We start from the raw sequence: 27,353 nt of genomic DNA on the forward strand, positions 1-27,353 counted from the left end.
TCTTCTGCATACTGCGATAGTTTAGCGCTCAGTGGTCTTCGTGCAAATCCAGAAAAAACGAAAATCAAAACCTTTGGAAAATTCGGCTTTGGTACTTTCCGTATGGTTTGACACCATTAACTGGACCATGAACAATATTAGGAATTCCCCTCCTTGCGAACCTTGTGTTACCATCACAAAAACTTCAATTCCTGTCGTGACAAACTCACCCCCCCCCCCTTCAAAGCAATTACCTCTCTTTCAACGGTGTCAAACCATTGAAATGTGTCTGTGATGTCTGTTAAAGTAATAGTTAGTCATCAAAATACCAAAGTTGATTGTCTGTAACATAATTACATTAACAGACATCACAGACACATAAAATAAAGTTATTTACAGGCAGCTCATCGACTTCTTCTTCTGTAGCCATAGGAAACACGAAGTACGCAGAGCTTTTCTCATCTCACCCCTTCCGCACGCAAGGAGGGTTTGCCCTGCAGATCTTGACATATTTCACTAACACTGTACGAACTACACGGAAAACATTGGCATCAAATGACTCTATCAATCTAATTAAAAACAACGTCCTTGGATATTTCCTACCCTGTTTTGGGATCACTGGTCAAGCTGGACTATGTGCGGAGATGGTGCCACAGTGGTACTATACAATATGTAAAACACTGAAACGATTTGTTACAGATGAGGTTCGGGTACTGGAAATGTTTCATTTGTTTGGTTTTGAGATGCCTGATCTGGACACAAATGAACAGGTGCTCTTTACAAATATGAAAAACAGCTGGGGAGACAACCTTCTCACCGGGATTTGGCTTGGATAATCGCTTACGGCTGACTCCCGGTGAAACTGGTGAAATCCCAATATCGCCCAAGACCTTGCGACCCCCTTTTGCGAATAATGTCATGCAATTGAAACTGTATGGCAGCTCTTCTACCAGTGCAGTGCATTTAGTGAAGGCTGACTGAAGTACTTAGGATCCCAATGCCCACTTTCTCTGAGGTGGTACTATTACAGTCCCCCCTCCAACACACTGATGAGAAAAAAACAAAAAAAAAACCCAATTTTTTATCATCAGTGTTATAAAATATCACATATGGAAAATACGTAAAAAACATCTCCTCACTGAAGAAGACAGAATATACCATCGAATTAGGAACTTTTAAGAAATAATTATTTTCTCTAAAAATCGCAGAATACATAGCATAAAAATAAATAGCAGTTTGAATTAGAAACATAAGGTGGTAGGTCATTTTTGGTATTCTCCAAAATCCCGAGAATGTGGAAAGCAAGTCATGATGGTAGTCTGTTTACGCATTCATGAAAATTTCATTCTCAATGTTCCTTCAACTTTCAGTAGAGTGTATTTCACTGTTTGAATAGTCATACTGGGCTTCAAAAAGAAGAATAGGTCAGGTCGTCCTGAAAACAAAAACATACGACAGTAAAAACATCGATGGAAGCAGCTGTGAACATGTTCCTGAAATTGATCATATATGAACAGTGGATGACTTGACCAATCAAATTGGTATTTTGATTTTCTTCTCAAATTTGTGAAACAATCAATATCGGTTTAAACCAACAAATTTTACCCATCGTATTCATTTTTATCTACGCATAATTAAAATACTAACATTCCATTGTTAGCGTAGTGCACCGATGCTAGTAGAGATGTGCCCATCACGAAGATAGTTTTTATACATCAAACGTAGAAGCGTTATTATTAATTTTATTCCTTTTAAACATTTATTTTTTACATATAAAGTAGCTCCTAATAGGAGCTCTTGTAGTTTAATTAGAATTATTAGTTATAAAAGAAACATTCATGTTGCACAATACGTTGAAATCGTGCATATTTGTAGAAGGATATCTTCTACCGATATTTTCTTTTAAATGATTAGACTGGCATTCTAAAGTAGTATTTTGATCACATTAAATCATATTTATTTAAAATTGATCATATTATTCGATAGTTAACAGACTTGTAGAATTTTTCGAAACCATATTTACAAATACTTCTTATTTCAGTAGCGAACCAGTTTAAATTTGGTGAATAAACATTTGTTTCTTTACATGTCATGAAGAGATCGTTAAAGTACTAATTTGCATAGAAATTAAGTTTCCAAAGCGTCACTCTACATTCAGAAAAGAATCGCTACGTCCACAAAGTTGCCTTTTTATCTTGAAGTATATAAAGCTTTCCTTTGTATTTAAGCTCCTATATGTTCCTGTGTTACAAACCTTGCTTAACTTTTACAATGAAGCTAGCAGACTTCACAGTAAAATATCAAGCTTGACCTTCCGAAAGAATTTTTCGTCGTGTATGTGACTTCGTTTTAGAAATCAATTGGAGTCCATGACATCAGTAACAGAGGGCTGCCATTCTGCACAAAACTTTCAAAGCTTTTTTGGATTTGTAGCGGTCTCAGTGAATGTGAAGCAAGTACAGAATTTTTCTAGTTTATTTTAATAATGATTATTTTATTTTATTTTATTTTTTATTATTTATTTTGCTGTTATATAGAATATAAATATAATGCTAATTTTGTCGGGTTACTTCTCAATTCTTTAGAAAAAAAACAACATTATTTAAATTAAGGGGATATTTAATCCCACATTATTTCAAAGCAGAATAAGAAAACTCTAAGATAGAAATCAATCAAAGAGTTTCATGCCGAATATAGCAAACTATAAACGTTCGGCGAGTCCAAGCGCGAGCAAACACCTGGGTGGTATAATACCGGGCAACTGGTTGTAAGGGTGGATAAAGCTGGGATCGCTATTCTTAGTATTTGCCCTAATGTAAAACTCATCCCCTAGGAGATGTATGTTGTTTTACATTAAGGGAGGTAGGTCACTATCCAGACCGGTTTCAACCTTTGAAACCAGTCTGGGTAGTGACTACTCACTGAGGTCTCATCAGTGAGTAGGTAGACCAAATAATACCAAGATTATAGTGATACTAGCTTTAATAATTTACAGTACAAGTTGTCAAAAAGGTGCACAGATAAATTAATGAACTCTTACTGAAAAGTATTAAAGCTCTGAGCTCTATATTACCCCATCCATACATTTTCTTCTGCAGATAACGGGGAAAATGAAAAGTATTCTTGCTTCACCCATCTAGGGGAAATAAAAACATCAGTGGCATTAAGCTAGCAAACAACCTAAGGTTGTGTGCACTAACAAACATGCTAAAGTACTTTATGGCTAATGCCATAAGGTCTAATATATTTAATAAATTTAAGCAGAACTGTTTTAATAAAGATATTACAAATTAATTTTTAAATTCATACTTTATAGTAAATATATAACTACACAGAGAAAAAAAAAAGATGCCTGTAAATACCATTGCAAGAGATCATATTGCAACTCCTAATCGATTAACTAATTACATTTTCTTAAGATAAACAATCTCGTAACTGCCGAGTAGTGATTTTTAACCTCAAGCGATAATACATATGAAAGTAAGTAAGAACAGTAAGCATTTGTTTCTTTTTGATGCACGCCATAAGTCATGTCATCTGTTACTAAATTTCCAAGCTAAGGAACAGATTCTGCGGACAAGAATTATATTCTCTATTTGATTATCTTGCGTTTTTCCCTTAATGAATTACCAAAATCTATTGACTCAAATAGCTCCAGAGCGATGATGTATGATGTAGAAGAACCAAATTATTTTTTCTTATTTCATTACTAATATTGTTAGCGTTGTAACATCGTCAGGCAATGTGTTATCTAAAAGAAGCCATAAAACTTAACCATAAGTAATATTAGTATATATATATTATTTTTTTAAAAATTTTTTTTTGTTTCAATTACCGGAGAGTTATGTATTCTCATTCAAGACATTTTAGGAACGAAAACACCATTTATTTAAATATTTCTTGAAAAATCAAATCACTTTTGTTAAGCTTACTTTTTTTAAAAAATAAATACGTGATTAATGATTTGTAAACGTTTTTATCTTAAAGTGTATGCTAACCATTATTCTCTTTAAGCAAGTAGAATTTTATTTCTTTCATCGTTTACTTTGGGAAAGGAATCGAGCAAGACATTTACATTAAATTAGCAAGTAGCAGAAAAGCACTTTAATTTAAACCTAGCCTTCCAATAACACCAAACAAATCATTTATTCCATTCGTCTCCTAGCGGTACTTTTCAGTACTAAGTTTAGTTCGTTTTTGTTTTTGAGTTTTGATTTTTTTTTTTTTCTAAATATGACCACCAATCGTTTGGTAAATATAAATTTGTTTATTTCAAAACGGAAATTTTATTAAAAACATTTTTTAAATAAATTTTTTATTTTGTTATTTTCTGCTTATTGTCTGACTAACCTAGCCTTCCAATAATAACAAACAAATCATTTCTTCCATTACTCTCCTAGCGGCACTTTTGTGTACTAACTTTAGTTCGGTTTTTGAACTTTGATTTGTTTTTTTCTAAAAATGACCACCAGTCGTTTGGTAGATATATATTTGTTTATTTCCGAACGAAAATTTTGTTTAAAACATTTTGTAAACAAATTTTTGTTTTGTTATTTTCTGCCTATTGTCTGACTAACCAAGGAAATCATTGGTTATCTAGTTTATGCTTATCTAACACGTATTGTTAAAGGCATCTGAAGAGAGGAAATGGTTTTGGTTGAGTATCCACAATTAAGCACCACATTCTTGGAAACCACGCTGACGTTCTAAGCATGTTGAGTTCCAAACTTCGTCACATTCATTTAGATTCTGTCACTCAAAGCGAAGTGCTTTTCACTTAAGAGACCAACGAAAGACAGTGCATGGAACATTAATGATTGTTGGTGCTCTACAAGAGTAGTAATTTGAATACGGGATTGAAGTTCCTTGTTCTGTGTGTGTCAAAATCATAATTAGAACATTCTTGACAAGCTGAGTAAGGTTATAATAGTTAGAAAATAACGATACTTAGAAACAAAGTATATTTCCCTGGTCTCTCTTTCTTTGTACTGTACACCAGTTAAGAGAATGGCGTAAGATCAAAAGAGGTGGAAATGGAGTAACAGTGTTGATTGTTTCATATTGAAGATAACAGGCACATCTCATCGATTACGTATGAGTAACAATTCTGCAGTTTTAACACATTATTTGTATATTATTTATATTTATATAATAAATATAATTAAATTATTATACCTTTTAGAAATGTTTCAAAATAATTTTTTCTAAAATTTAAAGAAAAAAATTTAATTCATTAAATACACCTCACAATATTTCATATTATAGGAATATAATTATTTACCAAGGTTCTGTTTACTATCTAAATTGAGGTGGAATGAAGATGGCGGCTCGCGTGTTAGTGTTTCGTGTCGTGTATTTTTGATGGTGAATTGTGAAAATTGTGAATTTGACTGATGATATGTTTTTAGAGATTTATGCTTATTCATTAATAATATCAGTTAATTACTTGCTGCCATAAACAGGCACTTTATTTTCTACAGTGGTTTATCCAGGTAAGTCTATTGAATTTACAAGGGGGATACGCTAGGCCTACTGCCGCTAGTATCGCCATTGTTGTATTTTATATCGCCACATCTTATTGCTGGTCGACACCTTAGTGTGTCTACGGGATTTGCTAGTGGACCCTCAAAAGTCCACAAGATTATCTTTACCTGCTCGAAACACTTGAGCAATCTCTACTCTTTCTCCATCCGTGACTTATTTCCGAATATTATCATGGCAAAACTTCTAAATGAGGCCAAATTCGAGGAAGTTTACTTTGAATTCCTCAGACTGGGAAAGCTGCTGAATGATAATTGGCCAGGAAAAGTCAAGCTCTTTGACACATTTCCTCCCACAGCAGTCACAGATGATAATATGGTTGACATGAGTGAAGAGCCCATAACTCAGACGCAATCAGATTTAGCCCACTCCCCGAGTATGGAAGATGCTACATCCAAAGACAGCAGACATCATACCTTGGAAACTGATATAGAGTTCCAATTGGTGAAAAAGAAGAAGAAAATCTCCACCAATGTGGAAGAACCCAAAACATCAGGGATAGAAGCACGCAATGGTCCTAAAGAAAAGATGCCACCTGTCATATTAAGGGATAAAGAAAAATGGATCCCTATCTCATCAGCACTAAGAGAGCAAAACATCTCATTCTCATGTGCTAAAAACACAGATGAGAGAGTTAAAATAAACCCTCTACAGTCTCGGATTACAGACAGATGACCAGATTTCTGGACAAAGCCAGCGTCCCATACCACACCTTCTCTTTACCTAGTGAAAAGAACCTAAAAGTTGTTCTACGTGGGATAGCTGAAGGTATCACTCCTGAAGATGTGTCCACTGATCTCTCCAGACAGGGCCTGTCCTCAGTTAAAGTGAGCAGAATGCTCAGATCAGATAAAAGGCCAATGCCTTTGGCTGGTGGAAATAAACAACACACAAAAGCAGATCTATGAACTGACTGTAGTATGCGGTCTCAAAATTACAACTGAGCCTCTAAGGAAAAGAGCATCTTCAGGTCGGTGTCATAGATGCCAAAGATTTGGACATGTCCAAATATTATGTAAGGCAGCCTACAGGTGCTTGAAGTGCGGCGAGAGACACCAGACCATCTCTTGCACCAAACCTCGCACAACTCCAGCATGCTGTGCAAACTGCAGAGGACCTCATCCCGCCAACTACAAGGGATGCCTTTCCAATCCAAAAAACCGAGGACCAACAAAAGTCAATCTTGTTCCGCCACGTAAAGACGTTTTAAGCAACCAAACAAATCGCCTTCCAGTCCGAAACACCTTGCCTTCTTCCTCACAAGAAGGAACAACCATGACCAAAACATATGCTGAGGCTGCAAGAACTAAGCCTCCTACATCTCTTGAGCTAGAAAGCTCCAACATAACATCCGTTTTAACAGCCTCACTTGCCACTATGTTGCAAGAATTCATCAAGACATGCCCCTCAACATCTTCCAGAAAGAGATTCCTGCAAAGCACTCAAAACATTATAACAGCCATCTGTCATGAATAATAAATTCAAACCAAAAGCTCTTAAGATAATAGCATAGAATGCAAATGGATTGATGAACAAGATTTTGGAACTACAAGAACTTTCAACTCGTCTCAGTGCTGATATCATCTTGATTGGTGAAACACACCTAAGACCAGCTAATAACCCAAATATCCGTGGATACACTATGTACAGAAACGACAGAATTGGCACAAGAGGTGGAGGCACAGCCATATATATTATAGAGTTATTTGAATCATAACACAATAGACAAGCCCAAAACAGTAAACCTGGAGGTGACTTGTGTGGAGGTACATACCTCCACATGCTCTCTTAAGGTTTTTGCCTTAAGGGAGCATTTTGAGTCTCCGGAGAAGGTGTTCTCCGGCACGGCCCGCTGAGGGGCTTTGTCGGTGAATTATTTTCCTCGGAATTTGAGCGGTTCCGCTCGGTGGCGGGGGAGCCCGTCACTGAGCGGAACCAACGCTGAGATATGGACGGTCTTTCGCCCACTATAGAGTGGCCTAGAGATCGTCCGATTTTTTGTGATTTCACCTTTACTTACATAGTCGGTGATTGATTCATTCAATCCAATACCCTTGGACGGTAATGGATGGCAATGCAATGCTGTACCAATGAAGTTTAATTGAGGTTCGGCTGTTGCTGTTACCCCCCTTGGGCGATGAGTTTTTGAGTTCGCTCTCTTAAGGTTTTTGCCTTAAGGGAGCAATTTGAGTCTCTGGGGAAGGTATTCTCCAGCACGGCCCACTGAGGGGCTTTGTCGGTGAATTATTTTCCTCGGAATTTGAGCGGTTCTGCTCGGTGGTCTCCCCCCCCACCCCCCCCCCCCCCCACCCCCCCCCCCCCCCACCCCCCCCCCCCCCCACCCCCCCCCCCCCCCACCCCCCCCCCCCCCCACCCCCCCCCCCCCCCACCCCCCCCCCCCCCCACCCCCCCCCCCCCCCACCCCCCCCCCCCCCCACCCCCCCCCCCCCCCACCCCCCCCCCCCCCCACCCCCCCCCCCCCCCACCCCCCCCCCCCCCCACCCCCCCCCCCCCCCACCCCCCCCCCCCCCCACCCCCCCCCCCCCCCACCCCCCCCCCCCCCCACCCCCCCCCCCCCCCACCCCCCCCCCCCCCCACCCCCCCCCCCCCCCACCCCCCCCCCCCCCCACCCCCCCCCCCCCCCACCCCCCCCCCCCCCCACCCCCCCCCCCCCCCACCCCCCCCCCCCCCCACCCCCCCCCCCCCCCACCCCCCCCCCCCCCCACCCCCCCCCCCCCCCACCCCCCCCCCCCCCCACCCCCCCCCCCCCCCACCCCCCCCCCACATATCAATATTTGAGGTAGAAAAAGCTTGAAATTGTAGACAAAACTTGAAATGTGGAAAGACAGTTGGAGTGGATGATATTCGACCAGAAATACTAAAATATAGGGGTATAAAAGTTTTGCAGTTGCTATACTGCATAATTCGGAGGGCCCTGGTCAGAAGGTGAAATTCCTGATGATTGAGGCAGAGCTCTCATAGTACCCATGTATAAAAAAAAGGAGTAAAACTGAATGAGAATTACAGAGGAATTTCTCTGCTAAGTGTTCCAGGTAAGATTTATGCAAGCATATTTGAAAAGAGATCGAAAAAGATCGTGAAAGAGAAACGGAGAAGAACACGCTGAGTTCAGGCCAAATAGAGATTGTCACGATCTGATTTTCACTTTATGACAAATAGTTTAGAAATCATGGGAATATGACAAGGATCTGTACTTAAGTTTCATGGATCTGGAAAAGGCATATTAAAAGGAGGTGCCCTAGAGAAAAGCTTTTTAAAACACTACAATTATATGAGGTGAATAAAATATTATACAGGGCAATACATAGTCTATATTTAAGTTGTCAGTGAGCAGTTCGAAATGAAGGAAATGGTTTGATGTAAAATCAGGGGGTAAGACAAGGATGTACCTTATCTCCACTCTTATTCATCATCTATAGGGATCACATTATGAAAGAAAGTGGCTTCAAGACTGATATTAGAATTGGAGATTTCAAACTTAGCCCTTTGCTTTATACAGATCATTTTGTGCTTCTAAACACATCCAGTGCAAGTCTCCAGGATTCATTAACTAAACTGAATAACAGCTGTAACAAATTGGCATGAAAATCAATAATAAAAAAAAAATGAAAATAGGCAGGAACACTGAATTTCCGTTGCATTCTGAATGGAGATCCTATAGAACAATTTGATAAATATTTTCAGCTATTTAGGCACAGTTTTCAGTGAAGATGGTAGGTTAAATCTGGAAACAAACAACACAATAAGCAAAGCTGGTATGGTGGGTAGCCAGATGAATAAATTTATATGTAATAAGAGAGAAATTAGCCCAAAACATCGAACGAGCAGTATACAAGACAGTGTTTAAACCAGTTTTAAGTTATGGATTTGGGAGATGCGTTATAAATAAAGCACTTGATCAAAGACTGGGGACCATAGATTTGAGAGTTCTGAGAAAAATTAGGAGAGTGAATCGATGGCATCAATGGCAGAAGCATATTAAAAATGAAGATGGTTAGAAAGGAAGTTGACATTATTAGCATTCAAGAATGAGTCAGCAGAGCTAATCTGAGGTGGTATGGCCACTTAAATAGAATGGGAGAGGCAAGATTATAAAACAAGTGATTGATGTCAAGATGGCTGGAAAGAAACCCAGAGAAAAACCAAGGTCTAGGTGGATTTATTGGGTCAGAAGTTCCTCATAAGCAGGAATTGCTAGATATGGTAATATTGCAGTGCTCACAAGTAATAGATTGATTTGGATAAAAATTGTTGATAGGAGATTAATAATACTGTAAACTTAATCATGTTGCTGTTATAGTAACCTGAACATCCCTTGGGTGTACATATGAGGAAATTGATGATAAATGATGAAAAATTAATTATCAAAACTTAGTAAGAACTTCAGTTAATTTTATTTACCAAATTCCAACCTCGTATTTTTAATATCCTTTTCAATAACAAATCTGACTCAAATATCTGTTTGAAAGAAACTACACATTTAGCAGTGTTTGAGAATCTTTTTAACAAATACAGCCTTATTGCAATTAAATGGATTAATCTTAACAATTCTTTACTAAAGATAGAGTGTTTTTTTATTTTTTTATTTTAATGAAGACTCCTGTTTATCAGACCTGCATCGCAAACCGCCAAAACTAAAGAAGCCATTAAATTCCACACAATCCTTGCTGAATGAATCTTCTCAAATACGCTGACATCTAATTTTTTAGCGCCCTTTAGATTTTGACAGTTTCGATAATTGGTAAAATATTCTGATATTAGAAACCTTTTAGACATCACTGCCCTAGTAAACTGCCTCAGTGGCAAACACTTCCCACGCCTCTGGCTGGACAAATGAAACCGCCATTGCAGAATCTGCAATAATAATTCTGCAGTAAGAATCCTTTCTTGCTTGCTTTCTATTTTACTTTATGAGTAGATCATGCAAGCTTTCGAAATCAGATTGAAGAGAATAGGGTGTTAATCCTTATTCTCATGGTATTCTATTCTCGTAGACAGGCTTATACGTTGGATATGCATTTCTAAATCACTTACGGAATTGAACAACGGAGATCCGAATATAAATTAAATTATACTTTAATAAATATTTCCGATATTTCGCAACGTCACGTTTCCATGTTCAAAAGGAACTTGCAAAAAGGCACGTGCACACAGGCACTACAACACAGTAACTGAGAATGAAGGTATGAAGCTATCGTTCTTCTAGAAGTCCTGATGGTACCCTCTAGCGGGCTAAGTAGGTGTTCTTGGACGTTGGGCTGCTGATCTATGCATCCCAAATTTGGAGCAGTCGTATACAACCAAATTTGTTGAGGTTTGGGGAGTTTCTTAGGGCTGAGGCTGATTCCATAAATAGTCTTTCGAATTTGTATTTGCTCCGGTGTATCACTGTAGCTTTCTTCCACCGTATTCTGTGGCGTGTATCCAGAGCATGGTCTGCAAGACCAGAATGGCTGTATTTGTGAAAACGGAATGTAGTCCTTGTGTTCAGAAATTCTGATATTCGCTGTCCTGCCTGTTTGGCCAAAGTACGACAGTTTACAACTGCAAGGGACCTGGTATACACCAGGTAGGTCTAGGGGAAGTGGTTTTTCTTTGATGGAGCGGATAAGGGATGCCAATTTTCTGTAAGGCCTGTAACAGGTAGTAAGGTCGTGTTTTTTTAAAATTTTGGTAATTTTTTCCGAGGTGCCTCGGATGTTGGGAATGGTGATGGATTTAGAGTAATCTTTGTTGTGGAGGGGGGGGAGCTGTGGTTTGTAGATTTTAATATTTTTTGGATTTTTCGGGGGGTAGCCATTGGCTGAGAAAGTGTTGAGGATGTGATTTAGTTCAGTGTTTTGGGCCATGCGGTTAGAACAAATTAGTTTAGCCCTGTTGTATAGTGTTTTCACCACTCCATATTTTTGTGACGGGGGGCATTGTTGGTGAATGTATCTGCCTGTATGGGTGGGTTGTCTATAAAATGAGAAAACCAAGGTTCCATCAGGCTGGGGGGTGACTAATGTGTCTAGGAAAGGGAGGCTGTTGTTTTCCTCTTTTTCCAGGGTGAACTTGATTCTGGGGTTTTGGTTGTTTAAGTGTGTTAAGAAGGAGAGGAGTGTTTCAGAGCCATGTGGCCAAATAGCGAACTCATCATTAACGTAGCGGAGCCATATGGTTGGTTTTTGTGGACAGAGGCTAAGGCTTTTTCTTCAAAGGTCTCCATAAAGAAATTGGCCAAGGGTGGGGAGAGTGGTGAATCCATGGCTGTCCCCTCTATTTGTTTGTAGAATTTTCCTTGCCAAACGAAATAGCCTGAGTTCATTGTGAACTGAAATAGGGCTGAGATATCGGGAGAAAATATTGCTTGGAATAGCTCTAAAGCTTTCTTGAGTGGGACATTTGTGAATAAGGAGGAGACTTCAAAGCTGACCATTATGTCAGTATGTCGGAATGTAAGGTTTTCTATGCTTTCTTTGAAGTGGGCTGAGTTTTTTGTGTGGTGATGGTGTGTTGCCAGTATTGTGTGAGATATTTGGCCAAATGTTTAGCTAATATTGAGGTTGAGGAATCAATTCCATCCACTATGAGAAGTAATGGCAGATTTTCTTTATGTATTTTTGGGAGTCCGTAAATACGGGGGGGATATAGAGTTAAACGGCTTTATGTTGGTAACTTCTACATGCCAAGAAGTAACTTTCTTAAAGGGCCTGTGAAGTTTTCTGATTTGTGAGTTGGTGTGATTATATTCGATAGGGAGGTATGTAGCCCGATTTAATAGGAGAGCATTAAGCTTTTAAGTACTACAGTTGCATTTCCCTTATCCGCTTTGGTGATAACTAATTCTTTATTATTCCTTATTTCCTGCAGAGCTTTAAATTCCTTGTTGGATATGTTGGTTTTTAGTGGTCTTGTTTTGAAAAGGACACAAGCTACAGCCAGTCTTACACTGTTGGCGGTTTGATATGGAAGGTGGCAGATTCCCCTTTCGATCTGGATCATAATATCCTCACTGGGTATTTTTCTGGGAGCAATGGCGAAGTTGTGGCAACGTGCAAGCGCGTTGAGTGCTTCAGGCTTCAGGGTGACTGAAGAAAGGTTGATTACGGTGTTGGTTGCAAGATTCGGATTGACGGTAGAATTCTTTTTTAATTTTTCGAATTTTTTCTTCTGTCGGCCTCGTATTTTTTCGAATTCTTTGAAAAAAATGGAAATATGGCAAAGCAAGAATATACTACTGTAAATCGAAATGTAAAAAAGGGATCAGCTCCTGCTGTTAGCACTAAAACAATCTGCAGTGACCAATATCAACAGTAATTTATCCCACTCTGAGTTTTAGTAGTTAATCTAAATAATGATCTTTTACATTTCATAAAGAAGTACATTAAAAACACCCAGAAGTTAAACTCCGTGAACGAGAAAAGCGACTTAAGAGAATTAGCAAACAGTATTTAAATAATAAATACAAGATGCCATTTAAATAAGAATACAAAGTATATGACATTTCCGTGGTAACGCTATCACGAACTCTAAAACAGTTTCAAATGCCTTGCAGACGACAAGACGTCTTGAGTGGGTAAGTACCACTTCCTGTTCAGCCATCAAGCAGTTATTAACTTCTATTTATTTCATTTTATTTTTTTAATAAAACAAAAATATTAAAAACATATTTAGTTAGCGCAATGACAGTTGTTAATTAAATCTCGACTGATTTATAGTTTTATGTTTAAAAGTTTTTTAAATTCCTATTATAGAATCAAGAATCGATTATTCTCACTCTGGAGGTGAATCATCCGTAAAGACACAGCAACCTGATCTCGGAGATGACAAGCAACAAAAGGAATCATGTTTGGTGAACAATGGGAATTGTACTCACCAATGTAAGTTGGTGGATGATAAAGTTAAATGCTTCTGTAGGCCTGGATATGAGCTTTCAGAAAATGGGAAAACTTGCATTGGTAAGTTGATTAAAACTAAATACAGGAATGAGTCAATTTACTATTGCAATTTTCCAAATCTGTGTGATCAAAATCTCCCACCCCCCGAACGAATGGTGTTTAGCTATCCTCCTACATATTCACCCCAACAGTAGAAAATGCTTGGCCCAATTAAGAACATTTTGCCAGGAATCCTTATTTAAGATAATTGAGTATCGGGAATGTATGCTGTTACACAATATTACATATTAATATTTTGATTAATAGTATAATTATAAATTAAAAGTATAATTAATATTATAACAAAGATGAAAAGCCAAATGGCTATTTTTCTGGCGACCTTAATTAAAATTAAGGAGATAAAAATGCCATGTTGTTTTATAGCTAGTAAGCGAGACTCTAAGATCGAGAACTACGATCTATGAGTTTCATGCCGAAGAACTATTGGCGAATCCAAGTGTAAGTGACCGATTGGTACAACACCAAGGAAACTCGAAGCAAAGGTGGAGCAAGGACCCTCACTGTCTTTGATATTGTCTCATAATGTATAAACACAGCTCCTAGGAGATGTAATACTGTCATTACATTAGGAGAAGAGGTCACTACCCAGACCGGTTTCAACCTTTTTTGAGGTCTCATCAGTGAGTAGGTAGATCTGGTGTTGTACCAAGTGGTCACTTACACTTGGATTCGCCGATAGTTCTTTCTTCTAAAGCAAACTTTAGAAGAAAATATAATAATCAACTTGAATTTAGCATACAAATACTATGTTGTACCATTTCAAGCCGCTTTCTCAATAACGATATTATTTTTTTCCTCGCAAAAGTTAATTTACTGAAGATATTTTAGAGGTCTGGAGTAATTACTTTGAAAGATGTTAAACGAACCAAGCAGTGACAGAACAATACTAAATTTATTGAGGTTTGGGGAGTTTCTTAGGGCTGAGGCTGATTCCATAAATATTCTTTCGAATTTGTATTTGCTCCGGCGTATTACTGTAGCTTTCTTCCACCGAATTCTGTGGCGAGTATCCAGAGGATGGTCTGCAAGACCAGAATGGCTGTACTTGTGAAACAGGAATGTAGTCCTTGTGTTCAGAAATTCTGATATTCGCTCTCCTGCCTGTTTGGCCAAAGTACGACAGTTTACAACTGCAAGGGACCTGGTATACACCAGGTAGGTCTAGGGGAAGTGGTATGTCTTTGATGGAGCGGATAAAGGATGCCAATTTTCTGTAAGGCCTGTAACAGGTGGTGAGGTCATGTTTTTTTAAAATTTTGGTAATTTTTTCCGAGGTGCTTCGGATGTTGGGAATGGTGATAGATTTAGAGTAATCTTTGTTGTGGAGGGGGGGGGGGCTGTGGTTTGTAGGTTTAAATATTTTTTGGATTTTTCGGGGGGTAGCCATTGGCTGAGAAAGTGTTGAGGATGTGATTTAGTTCAGTGTTTAGGGCCATGCGGTTAGAACAGATTAGTTTAGCTCTGTTGTATAGTGTTTTCACCAATCCATATTGTTGTGAGGGGGGGGGGGTTGTTGGTGAATGTATCTGCCTGTTTGGGTGGGTTTTCTATAAAATGAGAAAACCAAGGTTCCATCAGGCTGGCGGGTGACTAGTGTGTCTAGGAAAGGGAGGCTGTTGTTTTCCTCTTTTTCCAGGTGAACTTGATTCTACGGTGTTGGTTGTTTAAGTGTGTTAAGAAGGAGAGGAGTGTTTCAGAGCCATGTGGCCAAATAGCGAACACATCATCAACGTAGCGGAGCCATATGGTTGGTTTTTGTAGGACAGAGGCTAAGGCTTTTTCTTCAAAGGTCTCCATAAAGAAATTGGCTAAGGGTGGGGAGAGTGGTGAACCCATGGCTGTCCCCTCTATTTGTTTGTAGAATTTTCCTTGCCAAACGAAATAGCCTGAGTTCATTGTGAACTGAAATAGGGCTGAGATATCGGGAGAAAATTTAGCTTGAATTAGCTCTAAAGTTTTCTTGAGTGGGACATTTGTGAATAAGGAGGAGACTTCAAAGCTGACCATTATGTCAGTATGTCGAGTGTAATGTTTTCTATGCTTTCTTTGAAGTGGGCTGAGTTTTTTATGTGTGTGGTGTGTTGCCAGTATAGTGTGTGAGCTCTTTGGCCAAATGTCTGGCTAATTTTTATGTGGGGGAATCAATGCCATCCACTATGAGACGTAATGGCAGATTTTCTTTTTGTATTTTTGGGAGTCCGTAAATACCGGGGGGATATAGAGTTAAACGGCTTTAATCTGTTGGTAACTTCTACAGACCAAGAAGTAACTTTCTTAAGGGGCCTGATAAGTTTTCTGATTTGTGAGTTTGTGGGATTATATTCGATAGGGAGGTATGTAGCTCGATTTAATAGAAGAGCATCAAGATTTTAAGTACTACAGTTGCATTTCCCTTATCCGCTTTGGTGATAACTAATTCTTTATTATTCCTCATTTCCTGCAGAGCTTTAAATTCCTTGTTGGATATGTTGGATTTTGGTGGTCTTGTTTTGGAAAGGACACAAGCTACAGCCAGTCTTACACTGTTGGAGGTTTGATGTGGAAGGTGGCGGATTCCCCTTTCGATCTGGATCATAATATCCTCACTGGGTATTTTTCTGGGAACAATGGCGAAGTTGTGGCAACGTGCAAGCGCGTTGAGTGCTTCAGGCTTCAGGGTGACTGAAGAAAGGTTGATTACGGTGTTGGTTGTAAATTTTGGATTGACGGTAGAATTCTTTTTTAATTTTTCGAATTTTTTCTTCTGTCGCCTCGTATTTTTTCGAATTCTTTGAAAAAAATGGAAATATGCAAAGCAAGAATATACTACAGTAAATCAAAAAGAAAAAAGGGATCAGCTCCTGCTGTTAGCACTAAAACAATCTGCAGTGACCAATATCAACAGTAATTTATCCCACTCTGAGTTTTAGTAGTTAATCTAAATAATGATCTTTTACATTTCATAAAGAAGTACATTAAAAACACCCAGAAGTTAAACTCCGTGATAGAGAAAAGCGACTTAAGAGAATTAGCTAACAATATTTAAATCATAAATAAAAGATGCCATTTAAATAAAAATACAAGGTATATGACATTTCCGTGGTAACGCTATCACGAACTCTAAAACAGTTTCAAATGCCTTGCAGACGACAAGAAGTCTTGTGTGGGTAAGTACCACTTCCTGTTCAGCCATCAAGCTATAAATCAAGCAGTTATTAACGTCTATTTATTTCATTTTATTTTTTTAATAACTCAAACATATTAAAAACATATTTAGTTAGCGCGATGACAGTTGTTAATTAAATCTCGACTGATTTATAGTTTTATGTTTAAAAGTTTTTTTAAAATCCTATTATAGAATCAAGCAGCGAGTATTCTCACTCTGGAGGTGAATCATCCGTAAAGACACAGCAACCTGATCTCGCAGAGGACATTCAACAAAAGGAAACATGTTTGGTGAACAATGGGAATTGTACTCACCAATGTAAGTTGGTGGATGAAAAAGTTAAATGCTTCTGTAGGCCTGGATATGAGCTTTCAGAAAATGGGAAAACTTGCATTGGTAAGTTGATTAACGCTAAATACAGGAATGAGTCAATTTACTATTGCAATTTGCCAAATCTGTGTGATCGAAATCCCCCCCCCCCCCCGAACGAATGGTGTTTAGCTATCCTCCTACATATTCACCCCCAGCAGTAGAAAATGCTTGGCCCAATTAAGATCATTTTGGCAGGACTCCTTATTTAAGATAATTGAGTATCTGGAATGTATGCTGTTACACAATATTACATATTAATATTGTGATTAATAGTATAATTATAAGTAAAAAGTATAATTAATATTATAACAAAGATGAAAAGCCAAACGGCTATTTTTCTGGCGACCTTAATTAAAATTAAGGAGATAAAAATGCCATGTTGTTTTATAGGCAGTAAGCGAGACTCTAAGATCGAGAACTACGATCTATGAGTTTCATGCCGAAGAGCTATCGGCGAATCCAAGTGTAAGTGACCACTTGGTACAACACCAAGACAACTCGAAGCAAAGGTGGAGCAAGCTCCCTCACTGTCTTTGATATTTTCTCATAATGTACAAACACAGCTCCTAGGAGATGTAATACTGTCATTACATTATGAGAAGAGGTCACTATCGAGACCGGTTTCAACCTTTTTTGAGGTCTCATCAGTGAGTAGGTAGATCTGGTGTTGTACCAAGTGGTCACTTACACTTGGATTCGCCGATAGTTCTTTCTTCTAAAGCAAACTTTAGAAGAAAATATAATATACAGCTTGAATTTAGCATATAAATACTATGCTGTACCATTTCAAGCCGCTTTCTCAATAACGAGATGTATTTTTTCTTCTCGCCAAAGTTATTTAAATGAAGATATTTTAGATGTCTGGAGTAATTACTTTTAAAGACTGTTAAACGAACCAAGCAGTGACAGAACAATACTAAATTTGTTGAGGTTTGAGGAAATTCTTAGGGCTGAGGCTGATTCCATAAATATTCTTTCGAATTTGTATTTGCTCCGGTGTATTACTGTAGCTTTCTTCCACCGTATTCTGTGGCGAGTATCCAGAGGATGGTCTGCAAGACCAGAATGGCTGTACTTGTGAAACCGGAATGTAGTCCTTGTGTTCAGAAATTCTGATATTCGCTGTCCTGCCTGTTTGGCCAAAGTACGACAGTTTTTCAACTGCAAGGGATCTGGTACACACCAGGTAGTTCTAGGGGAAGTGGTATTTCTTTGATAGAGCGGATAAAGGATGCCAATTTTCTGTAAGGCCTGTAACAGGTGGTGAGGTCATGTTTTTTTAAAATTTTGGTAATTTTTTCCAAGGTGCCTCGGATGTTGCGAATGGTGATGGATTTAGAGTAATCTTTGTTGTGGAGGGGGGGACTGTGGTTTGTAGGTTTAAATATTTTTTGGATTTTTTGGGGGGGTAGCCATTGGCTCAGAAAGTGTTGAGGATGTGATTTATTTCAGTGTTTAGGGCCATGCGGTTAGAACAGATTAGTTTAGCTCTGTTGTATAGTGTTTTCACCACTCCATATTGTTGTGTGGGGGGGATTGTTGGTGAATGTATCTGCCTGTATGGGTGGGTTTTCTATAAAATGAGAAAACCAAGGTTCCATCAGGCTGGCGGGTGACTAGTGTGTCTAGGAAAGGAAGGCTGTTGTTTTCCTCTTTTTCCAGGGTGAACTTGATTCTGGGGTGTTGGTTGTTTAAGTGTGTTAAGAAGGAGAGGAGTGTTTCAGAGCCATTTGGCCAAATAGCGAACATATCATCAAAGAAGCGGAGCCATATGGTTGGTTTTTGTAGGACAGGGGCTAAGGCTTTTTCTTCAAAGGTCTCCATAAAGAAATTGGCTAAGGGTCCCCGGGGAGAGTGGTGAACCCATGGCTGTCCCCTCTATTTGTTTGTAGAATTTTCCTTGCCAAACGAAATAGCCTGAGTTCATTGTGAACTGAAACAGGGCTGAGATCCTTAAACGTGTGGACAGACTTATGTGTTCGTTGAACATGTTGTTTATTATTTTAACGGTATAATAGAACACAGAAACTAAGTAAATAATTAATTTATTGACTTGATGCTGATACTTCGCTGGTATTATAACCAGCATCTTCAGAGCACAAAAACACTGTTTGTCACAATACGCGAGACTAAAACAACATGGTGTACTTAAACAAAATTGTAGCAGCAACACAAAGACTAGAGTCCTGATTTTGGCGCCCTCTATCTGAAAAAAAAAAAAAAAAAAAAAAAAACGCTATCATATATTACTAGAGTCCTAGAAAAGTGCTAGTTTTTTCTTAATATGACTGTCTCCCAGATCTTCGGCAAGTTAATACAGCCATATTTGTTGAGATTTGGAGTGTGTTTTAGGGCTTCTGTCGCCTCTAAGAACAATCTCTCTGATTTATATGGGTTTCTGTGTAGTACTTTTGTGTTTTTCCAGTTGATCCTGTGTGCAGGGGTATCCTGAGTATGGTCTGCTAGGCCCGACTTCCCATAATGATATTTCCGGACGTATCGTTTATGTTCGCTGATGCGGATATTCACAGTTCTTTCTGTTTGACCGTAGTAGGCTTGATTGCATGAGCAGGGTACTTGGTAGACTCCTGGATGTGATAAAGGAGGAATGCTGTCCTTGGGTGAGCGGATGAGTCAATCATCCGCTCAAACCAATCATCCGCTCACCCAAGGACAGCATTCCTCCTTTATCACATCCAGGAGTCTACCAAGTACCCTGCTCATGCAATCAAGCCTACTACGGTCAAACAGGAAGAACTGTGAATATCCGCATCAGCGAACATAAAAGATACGTCCGGAAATATCATTATGGGAAGTCGGGCCTAGCAGACCATACTCAGGATACCCCTGCACACAGGATCAACTGGAAAAACACAAAAGTACTACACAGAAACCCATATAAATCAGAGAGATTGTTCTTAGAGGCGACAGAAGCCCTAAAACACACTCCAAATCTCAACAAATATGGCTGTATTAACTTGCCGAAGATCTGGGAGACAGTCATATTAAGAAAAACTAGCACTTTTCTAGGACTCTAGTAATATATGATAGCGTTTTTTTTTTTTTTTTTTTTTTTCAGATAGAGGGCGCCAAAATCAGGACTCTAGTCTTTGTGTTGCTGCTACAATTTTGGTTAAGTACACCATGTTGTTTTAGTCTCGCGTATTGTGACAAACAGTGTTTTTGTGCTCTGAAGATGCTGGTTATAATACCAGCGAAATATCAGCATCAAGTCAAAAAATTAATTATTTACTTAGTTTCTGTGTTCTATTATACCGTTAAAATAATAAACAACAGGGCTGAGATATCCGGAGAAAATTTAGCTTGGATTAGCTCTAAAGTTTTCTCGAGTGGGACATTTTTGAATAAGGAGGAGACTTCAAAGCTGACCATTATGTCAATATGTCGAGTGTAAGGTTTTCTATGCTTTCTTTGAAGTGGGCTGAGTTTTTTTATGTGTGATGATGGTGTGTTGCCAGTATAGTGTGTTAGCTCTTTGGCCAAATGTCTGGCTAATTTTTATGTGGCGGAATCAATGCCATCCACTATGAGACGTAATGGCAGATTTTCTTTTTGTATTTTTGGGAGTCCGTAAATACCGGGGGGATATAGAGTTAAACGGCTTTAATCTGTTGGTAACTTCTACAGACCAAGAAGTAACTTTCTTAAGGGGCCTGATAAGTTTTCTGATTTGTGAGTTTGTGGGATTATATTCGATAGGGAGGTATGTAGCTCGATTTAATAGAAGAGCATCAAGATTTTAAGTACTACAGTTGCATTTCCCTTATCCGCTTTGGTGATAACTAATTCTTTATTATTCCTCATTTCCTGCAGAGCTTTAAATTCCTTGTTGGATATGTTGGTTTTTAGTGGTCTTGTTTTGGAAAGGACACAAGCTACAGCCAGTCTTACACTGTTGGCGGTTTGATGTGGAAGGTGGCGGATTCCCCTTTCGATCTAGATCATAATATCCTCACTGGGTATTTTTCTGGGAGCAATGGCGAAGTTGTGGCAACGTGCAAGCGCGTTGAGTGCTTCAGGCTTAAGGGTGACTGAAGAAAGGTTGATTGCGGTGTTGGTTGCAAGTTTTGGATTGACGGTAGAATTCTTTTTTAATTTTTTGAATTTTTTCATCTGTCGGCCTCGTATTTTTTCAAATTCTTTGAAAAAAATGGAAATATGGCAAAGAAAGAATATACTACAGTAAATCAAAAAGTAAAAAAGAATCAGCTCCTGCTGTTAGCACTAAAGCAATCTGCAGTGACCAATATCAATAGTAATTTATCCCACTCTGAGTTATAGTAGTTAATCTAAATAATGATCTTTTACATTTCATAAAGAAGTACATTAAAAACACCCAGAAGTTAAACTCCGTGAAAGAGAAAACCGACTTAAGAGAATTAGCTAACAATATTTAAATCATAAATACAAGAAGCAATTTAAATAAGAATACAAAGTATATGACATTTCCGTGGTAACGCTATCACGAACTCTAAAACAGTTTCAAATGCCTTGCAGACGACAAGAAGTCTTGTGTGGGTAAGTACCACTTCCTGTTCAGCCATCAAGCTATAAATCAAGCAATTATTAACGTCTATTTATTTCATTTTATTTTTTTAATAACTCAAAAATATTAAAAACATATTTAGTTAGCGCGATGACAGTTGCTAATTAAATCGCGACTGATTTATAGTTTTATGTTTACAAGTTTTTTTAAAATCCTATTACAGAATCAAGAAGCGAGTATTCTCAATCTGGAGGTGAATCACCGGTAAAGACACAGCAACCTGATCTCGGAGATGAAAAGCAACAAAAGCAATCATGTTTGGTGAACAATGGGAATTGTACTCACCAATGTAAGTTGGTGGATGATAAAGTTAAATGCTTCTGTAGGCCTGGATATGAGCTTTCAGAAAATGGGAAAACTTGCATTGGTAAGTTGATTAACACTAAATACAGGAATGAGTCAATTTACTATTGCAATTTGCCAAATCTGTGTGATCAAAATCCCCCTCCCCGAACGAATGGTGTTTAGCTATCCTCCTACATATTCACCCCCAGCAGTAGAAAATGCTTGGCCCAATTAAGATCATTTTGGCAGGACTCCTTATTTAAGATAATTGAGTATCGGAAATGTATGCTGTTACACAATATTACATATTAATATTGTGATTAATAGTATAATTATAAGTAAAAAGTATAATTAATATTATAACAAAGATGAAAAGCGAAACGGCTATTTTTCTGGCGACCTTAATTAAAATTAAGGAGATAAAAATGCCATGTTGTTTTATAGCCAGTAAGCGAGACTCTAAGATCGAGAACTACGATCTATGAGTTTCATGCCGAAGAGCTATCGGCGAATCCAAGTGTAAGTGACCACTTGGTACAACACCAAGGCAACTCGAAGCAAAGTTGGAGCAAGTTCCCTCACTGTCTTTGATATTTTCTAATAATGTATAAACACAGCTCCTAGGAGATGTAATACTCTCATTACATTATGAGAAGAAGTCACTACCCAGACCGGTTTCAACCTTTTTTGAGGTCTCATCAGTGAGTAGGAAGACCTGGTGTTGTACCAAGTGGTCACTTACAATTGGATTCGCCGATATTTCTTCGGCATGAAACTCATAGATCGTAGTTCTCGATCTTAGAGTCTCGCTTTCTGGCTGTAAAACAACATGGCATTTTTATCCCTTTTAATTATAATTAATATGATTTGTTAATTATACTCTTACCAAAAAAAAACCACCTAATTATAAAAAATCTTAAATTTCTTGTTTCATCAGAAGGCACGAAATGATTGAGATCACTTTAGATTCGGGGTGAACTATTCAACCACCTAGCACAGTTCGCTTCCGGTTCAGATCCGGGAAGTACGAGGGTTTAGAAAACAAATCGCGACGTGTTTAGCAACGCGTAGGTTGTTAAGATCGTATGTTAAAATGCTTCGACAGGATCGAAATGAGATTTCCAAATCATCTAACTCATCTTCATACCTTCGTTTATGTATATTTATTATGATGCTAAGATACCTGCACAACACAAAACCTCATTTTAATCTTCATTTAATGATCTTCATTTAATACTTGGCAATGCTTCTTAAACTTAGAAAGTTAGTTTCAATCTTTGCTAAAAAATGTTTTTTTTCCCAACAGTTATTTGTGTTTACCATGTTAAAATGAGTATTGGAAGAACATTCTATTTCAGAAAAACCGACGAAACTTCAACTGTGCTTTGGTCCTCCTTTGAACTTGATCACACGTTCCACTCTTCTTAACATACTCTCCATTAGATTGTGAAAACGCGTTTACATTTTGGGCAATTCTTACTTCAACAGCACCACTTTGTACAACACTCTACAAGACTGAACGTAATGCTCTCACTCGGATACAATACTCCGTTTTATTGGATTGGATCGGAATTCTGCGAAGGACATTTATGTTAAAATGTCCTTCACAGAAGACACTGGGTCTATTCTTGAAAACGTAGGAGGTATTGCATTATTCAGAAATATTGCATAATCACCGGATTTTATCTTCCTAGTCTACGCTTACAAGTCCGAATCTATAATAGGAGCAACACCTCAGCCATCATACGTCAATGTAAGGACGATGCACTAGAGTATTCTCTGTATCCACACTCCTCCATCAGACCGGTAGGTCATATTCGTCGTTCCACATCACGATGTTCTTTACATGTTGATGGCCATGGTTGATGTATGACTTATGTGCAGCTGTCCTTTTGCAGCAACCGAGACTGCGTAGATTTTTACATGACCATTAACCTGAATCCTGTTAACTCCTCGAACTCTCACTCTCCATACTGGCTTGCCGAGATTTCCGTACTAGCCAAGGAAGTTCACATAAAGGTTATTGGTGTTAGGATCCTGGATCTTCCTTTACATTCTTAGGCTGAGGCAGCACACTCTCATATTTCTATGTTAATCATGTTGCCTATATGAATCAAGAAATGCAAATATCTTGTTTCATTCTAAACGTGTTTTCCCAATACTCATTTCCATAACACAGTTTATTTCGAGATTATGTTTCCTGTTACACGAATTTTTCTTTTAATTTTTTCCGTTTATTTATTTTCAGATATAAATGACTGTGAGAAGGATAATTTCGGATGTTCGCATATATGTCAAAAAATGTATGGAAGGGCATTTTGTGCATGCAAACAGGGTTATAAATTAGCAGACGACAACAAAACATGTATAGGTAAGAAGGAAAAATTATAAACTTTATGGCTTCCATGAATATAAATGTTGTCTTTTTAAAAAATATAATTTTAATTTTTTTGTTATTTCTATTTTTAACTGCGACAGATAATTGTAGTCGAACTGAAAAATATTCATACATAAGATATCAAAATTTAACTTGTTCTCGAATGTACCGATAGCACTACTATCCTTTATGTTTAGTGGATCTGACTCTTACTATCTTGTTTCTCCCTCTTTACAGATTACAACGAGTGTGAAATTCCGGAAATCTCACGAATGTGTACAGGAATCTGCGTAAACACAATTGGTAGTTACAATTGTATTAGGGAAAGTGAAGGATCTAATCGAGAAGAAACAGACAATCATACTTCAAATGTGGGAATATCTGTAGTTAGCAGATGTAGTACCGGATTTATACTTCGTGGAATATTTTGTGTTGGTAAGTTCAATGAAAAGGCATTGCCTACTGTCGTTAAATTTTTGTGCAGTTAAAATTTTCATACCAATGTCTTTAACGAAAATGTACGCGAAACAGGATATCTAATTTGTACGACATGATTACCACAATAATTTTGCTATCTTCAACATATTTAGTACTGAGGCATTTCCAGATCCTTCAGTTTCAGAAAACACAGCTTTAGAGACTAAACAAGAACCTTTTTCAAACCCAGTTCAGGCTTCCAGTAAGCAGGGCAATGTCTTCACAATAATGAACATCATCTACCACCTAAAGACAATCAAACACATCCATGGCACAATGAGATTTAAATCACCAGACGGTTGTTGATTTGAATTTCAATCTCCAGCTGGAGAACGAAGCAGTTATTCATTCAGCCAATCAGGCCGACAGTTAGAAGAGTGTCGGCATTTGAATTTAAATCTTTCGAACCAAACACATCGTTGAAACAGACTGAGCTAGGGAGACTCAGGACAGATCTAAAATATGAAATTTCATTAAATGCTACACAGAAAACTTTTCAACCATTTCTCTGGATTACAAGAGTGATTAAATTGAAATTGACGTGGCTCAGCAATTTTGATAAAACCTCAGTCAAAATTTAATAAAAATCTGTCTAGCAAGAATGGAGTTATTGAATTATTTGAGGATGAAAGGATGAATGGACAAAATGAGTCTAGGCACTGCGTAGTTTGCGTAATGCACCTAAAATTGAATCTATAGGAATCAGAGTTACAAGTCTTATATGTTCCAGCAACATTTAATGCAGAAAATAGAGAAATTTTGAAGATTCTTTCCAGTTCGGAATTGAATATTCGAAGACTGAGAAGTCTTTCTAAGTCTGGTTGTCACATTCAAACAATGCGAATGAAGACACGCGCGCGCGCGTGTATCGTGATTGAGCTGAAAATGTAATTAATAGTTTTTTTTTTGTTGATCTCACAGAACATTTCAATTTTTATATGAAAAATTGTACTGTAGTGAATATGACAAGTTTTCCAATTATAGTAATCATTTTCTTATCGCAATCTTATTCAGGAAGGATTGTCAATGCAGCACATTGGTACCGTAGATAGGCTTAATCTGAAACACTGCTGGAGAGACCAAACTTTTTGAAGACGCTACGGACCCCAAATAATTAGAATAGGAGCCACACAAGATAATGAAATTCATCTATCACATAGCTATAGTGTAGTAATGTTATTGAAACTACTCTACAATGTGGAAATTGCAACGAAAGAACAATCCTCGTCTGTCTTCCAACCATACTTGAAATCCACATATTTTTGCATGCTAGCAAACAAATGAATTATCATTATTAGTATCTTTAGCAATAAATGAATTCTTCAGATAAAGACGAGTGCAGCATCCCGGAAATTGCTGAACGTTGCCAGGGTACTTGTAAAAACACAATTGGAAGTTACACTTGTTCCTTCACCCGAAATCCAAACTGGTCTGAATTTCTTACCACAGAAGATCCATATGGAGAAAAGAAACGAAATAAAGAAACACAGAAGTTTCTTTACAATATCTTTTGATTCTCTTACAAACGTTGGGCAATCGTTTTAAAGTTCGTAAACAAATTAACATTGACACAGCCATCAGTAGTATGATAGGCACTTTTGACCAGATCAAGATCAAGATAAGATAAGGAATCGTGACGTCATTTGATGACGTCATTGTGGGCGTGACGTCATGAGATTGGAATGTAAGGAATTTCCCTGGGGCATATGTGTTAGTGACGTGAGTTCTTGTGTTTTGGTTCGGGTATGGAATTATGGGTGATGGTAGAGATAAAGCTTCGTGTTGTGATTGGTGGTGCACTTCTGACCAGATCAAAATCAAGATAAGATAAGGAATCGTGACGTGAATGTTTGTTGTTATCAGATGAAGATAGGTGACGTCATTTGTTAGTAGTAAATAAGTGACTTTGTTGTTTTGAATGGAAAGGGAGAATAAGGAATAGTGTCGTGATTGGTGGGTCACTTTTGACCAGATCAAGATCAAGATAAGATAAGGAATCTTGACGTGAATATTTGTTGTTATAGAGTTTGGAATTTCGCTGTTCTCTTATTGCATTGTGGGTGATATTTAGAGTTAAGAATCGTGACGTTATGTGTTTGGAAATTTCTGGGGAACATATGTCTCTGTATGGTGTTTTGGTTTGGCTATGGAATTGTGGGCGATGTTTTTGTGATAAGATATCTTGGAATTTTCCCAGAGTGACACACATCAGACATTGTCGTCATGTTTTGTTGGGTTGTCTATAGATGGGCGTACTAATTTCCAATACATTATTAGTTATTCCTTTCCTGTTAAAGGGTGGGAATTTTTAGAGCAGAGTAGAGTTGTGATGGTGTCCATGTTTAGGTTTTTCTGAATAATTTAATTATATATACTAATGTCACTCAAACATAGAGTTTGGTTTTCTGCTATAGATGGCTGTGCTAATTTTCCATTACATTTTGGGGTATTTCTTTCCTGTTAAAGGGTGAGAATTCTTAGTGAAAATTATGATGACGGCAGAGTTTTAAGCTTTTCTGAATACTTCAATTATGAACTGGTGTGTTTCAAACACACACACTTTTTTTTCCATAGCGCATCTGTATTTTCTTCTATATTCCTATTCTAATTCAAATTCATATTTTATTCATAGTTCATCGAAATATTTTG

General features: G+C 37.9%; 1 protein-coding gene across 3 annotated transcripts in view; it reads left to right on the forward strand.

Annotated features, from left to right (window-relative positions):
* Positions 1 to 27,353, forward strand: part of LOC150100019 (uncharacterized) — a 204,483-nt gene that overhangs the window by 151,371 nt on the left and 25,759 nt on the right. For all 3 annotated transcript variants that reach the window (XM_090402543.1, XM_090402544.1, XM_090402542.1), the window contains 5 exons: positions 13,278 to 13,481; positions 16,819 to 17,022; positions 21,729 to 21,932; positions 24,099 to 24,221; positions 24,465 to 24,662. In XM_090402543.1, coding sequence (XP_090258669.1) covers positions 13,278 to 13,481; positions 16,819 to 17,022; positions 21,729 to 21,932; positions 24,099 to 24,221; positions 24,465 to 24,662 — 933 coding nt within the window. The remainder of the gene's footprint in view (positions 1 to 13,277; positions 13,482 to 16,818; positions 17,023 to 21,728; positions 21,933 to 24,098; positions 24,222 to 24,464; positions 24,663 to 27,353) is intronic.

The sequence above is a fragment of the Typopeltis vanoorti genome, chromosome 13 (genome assembly GCF_054136105.1).
Source record: "Typopeltis vanoorti isolate ZY-2024b chromosome 13, IOZ_Tvanoo_1.0, whole genome shotgun sequence".
Lineage (NCBI taxonomy): Eukaryota > Metazoa > Arthropoda > Arachnida > Uropygi > Thelyphonidae > Typopeltis > Typopeltis vanoorti.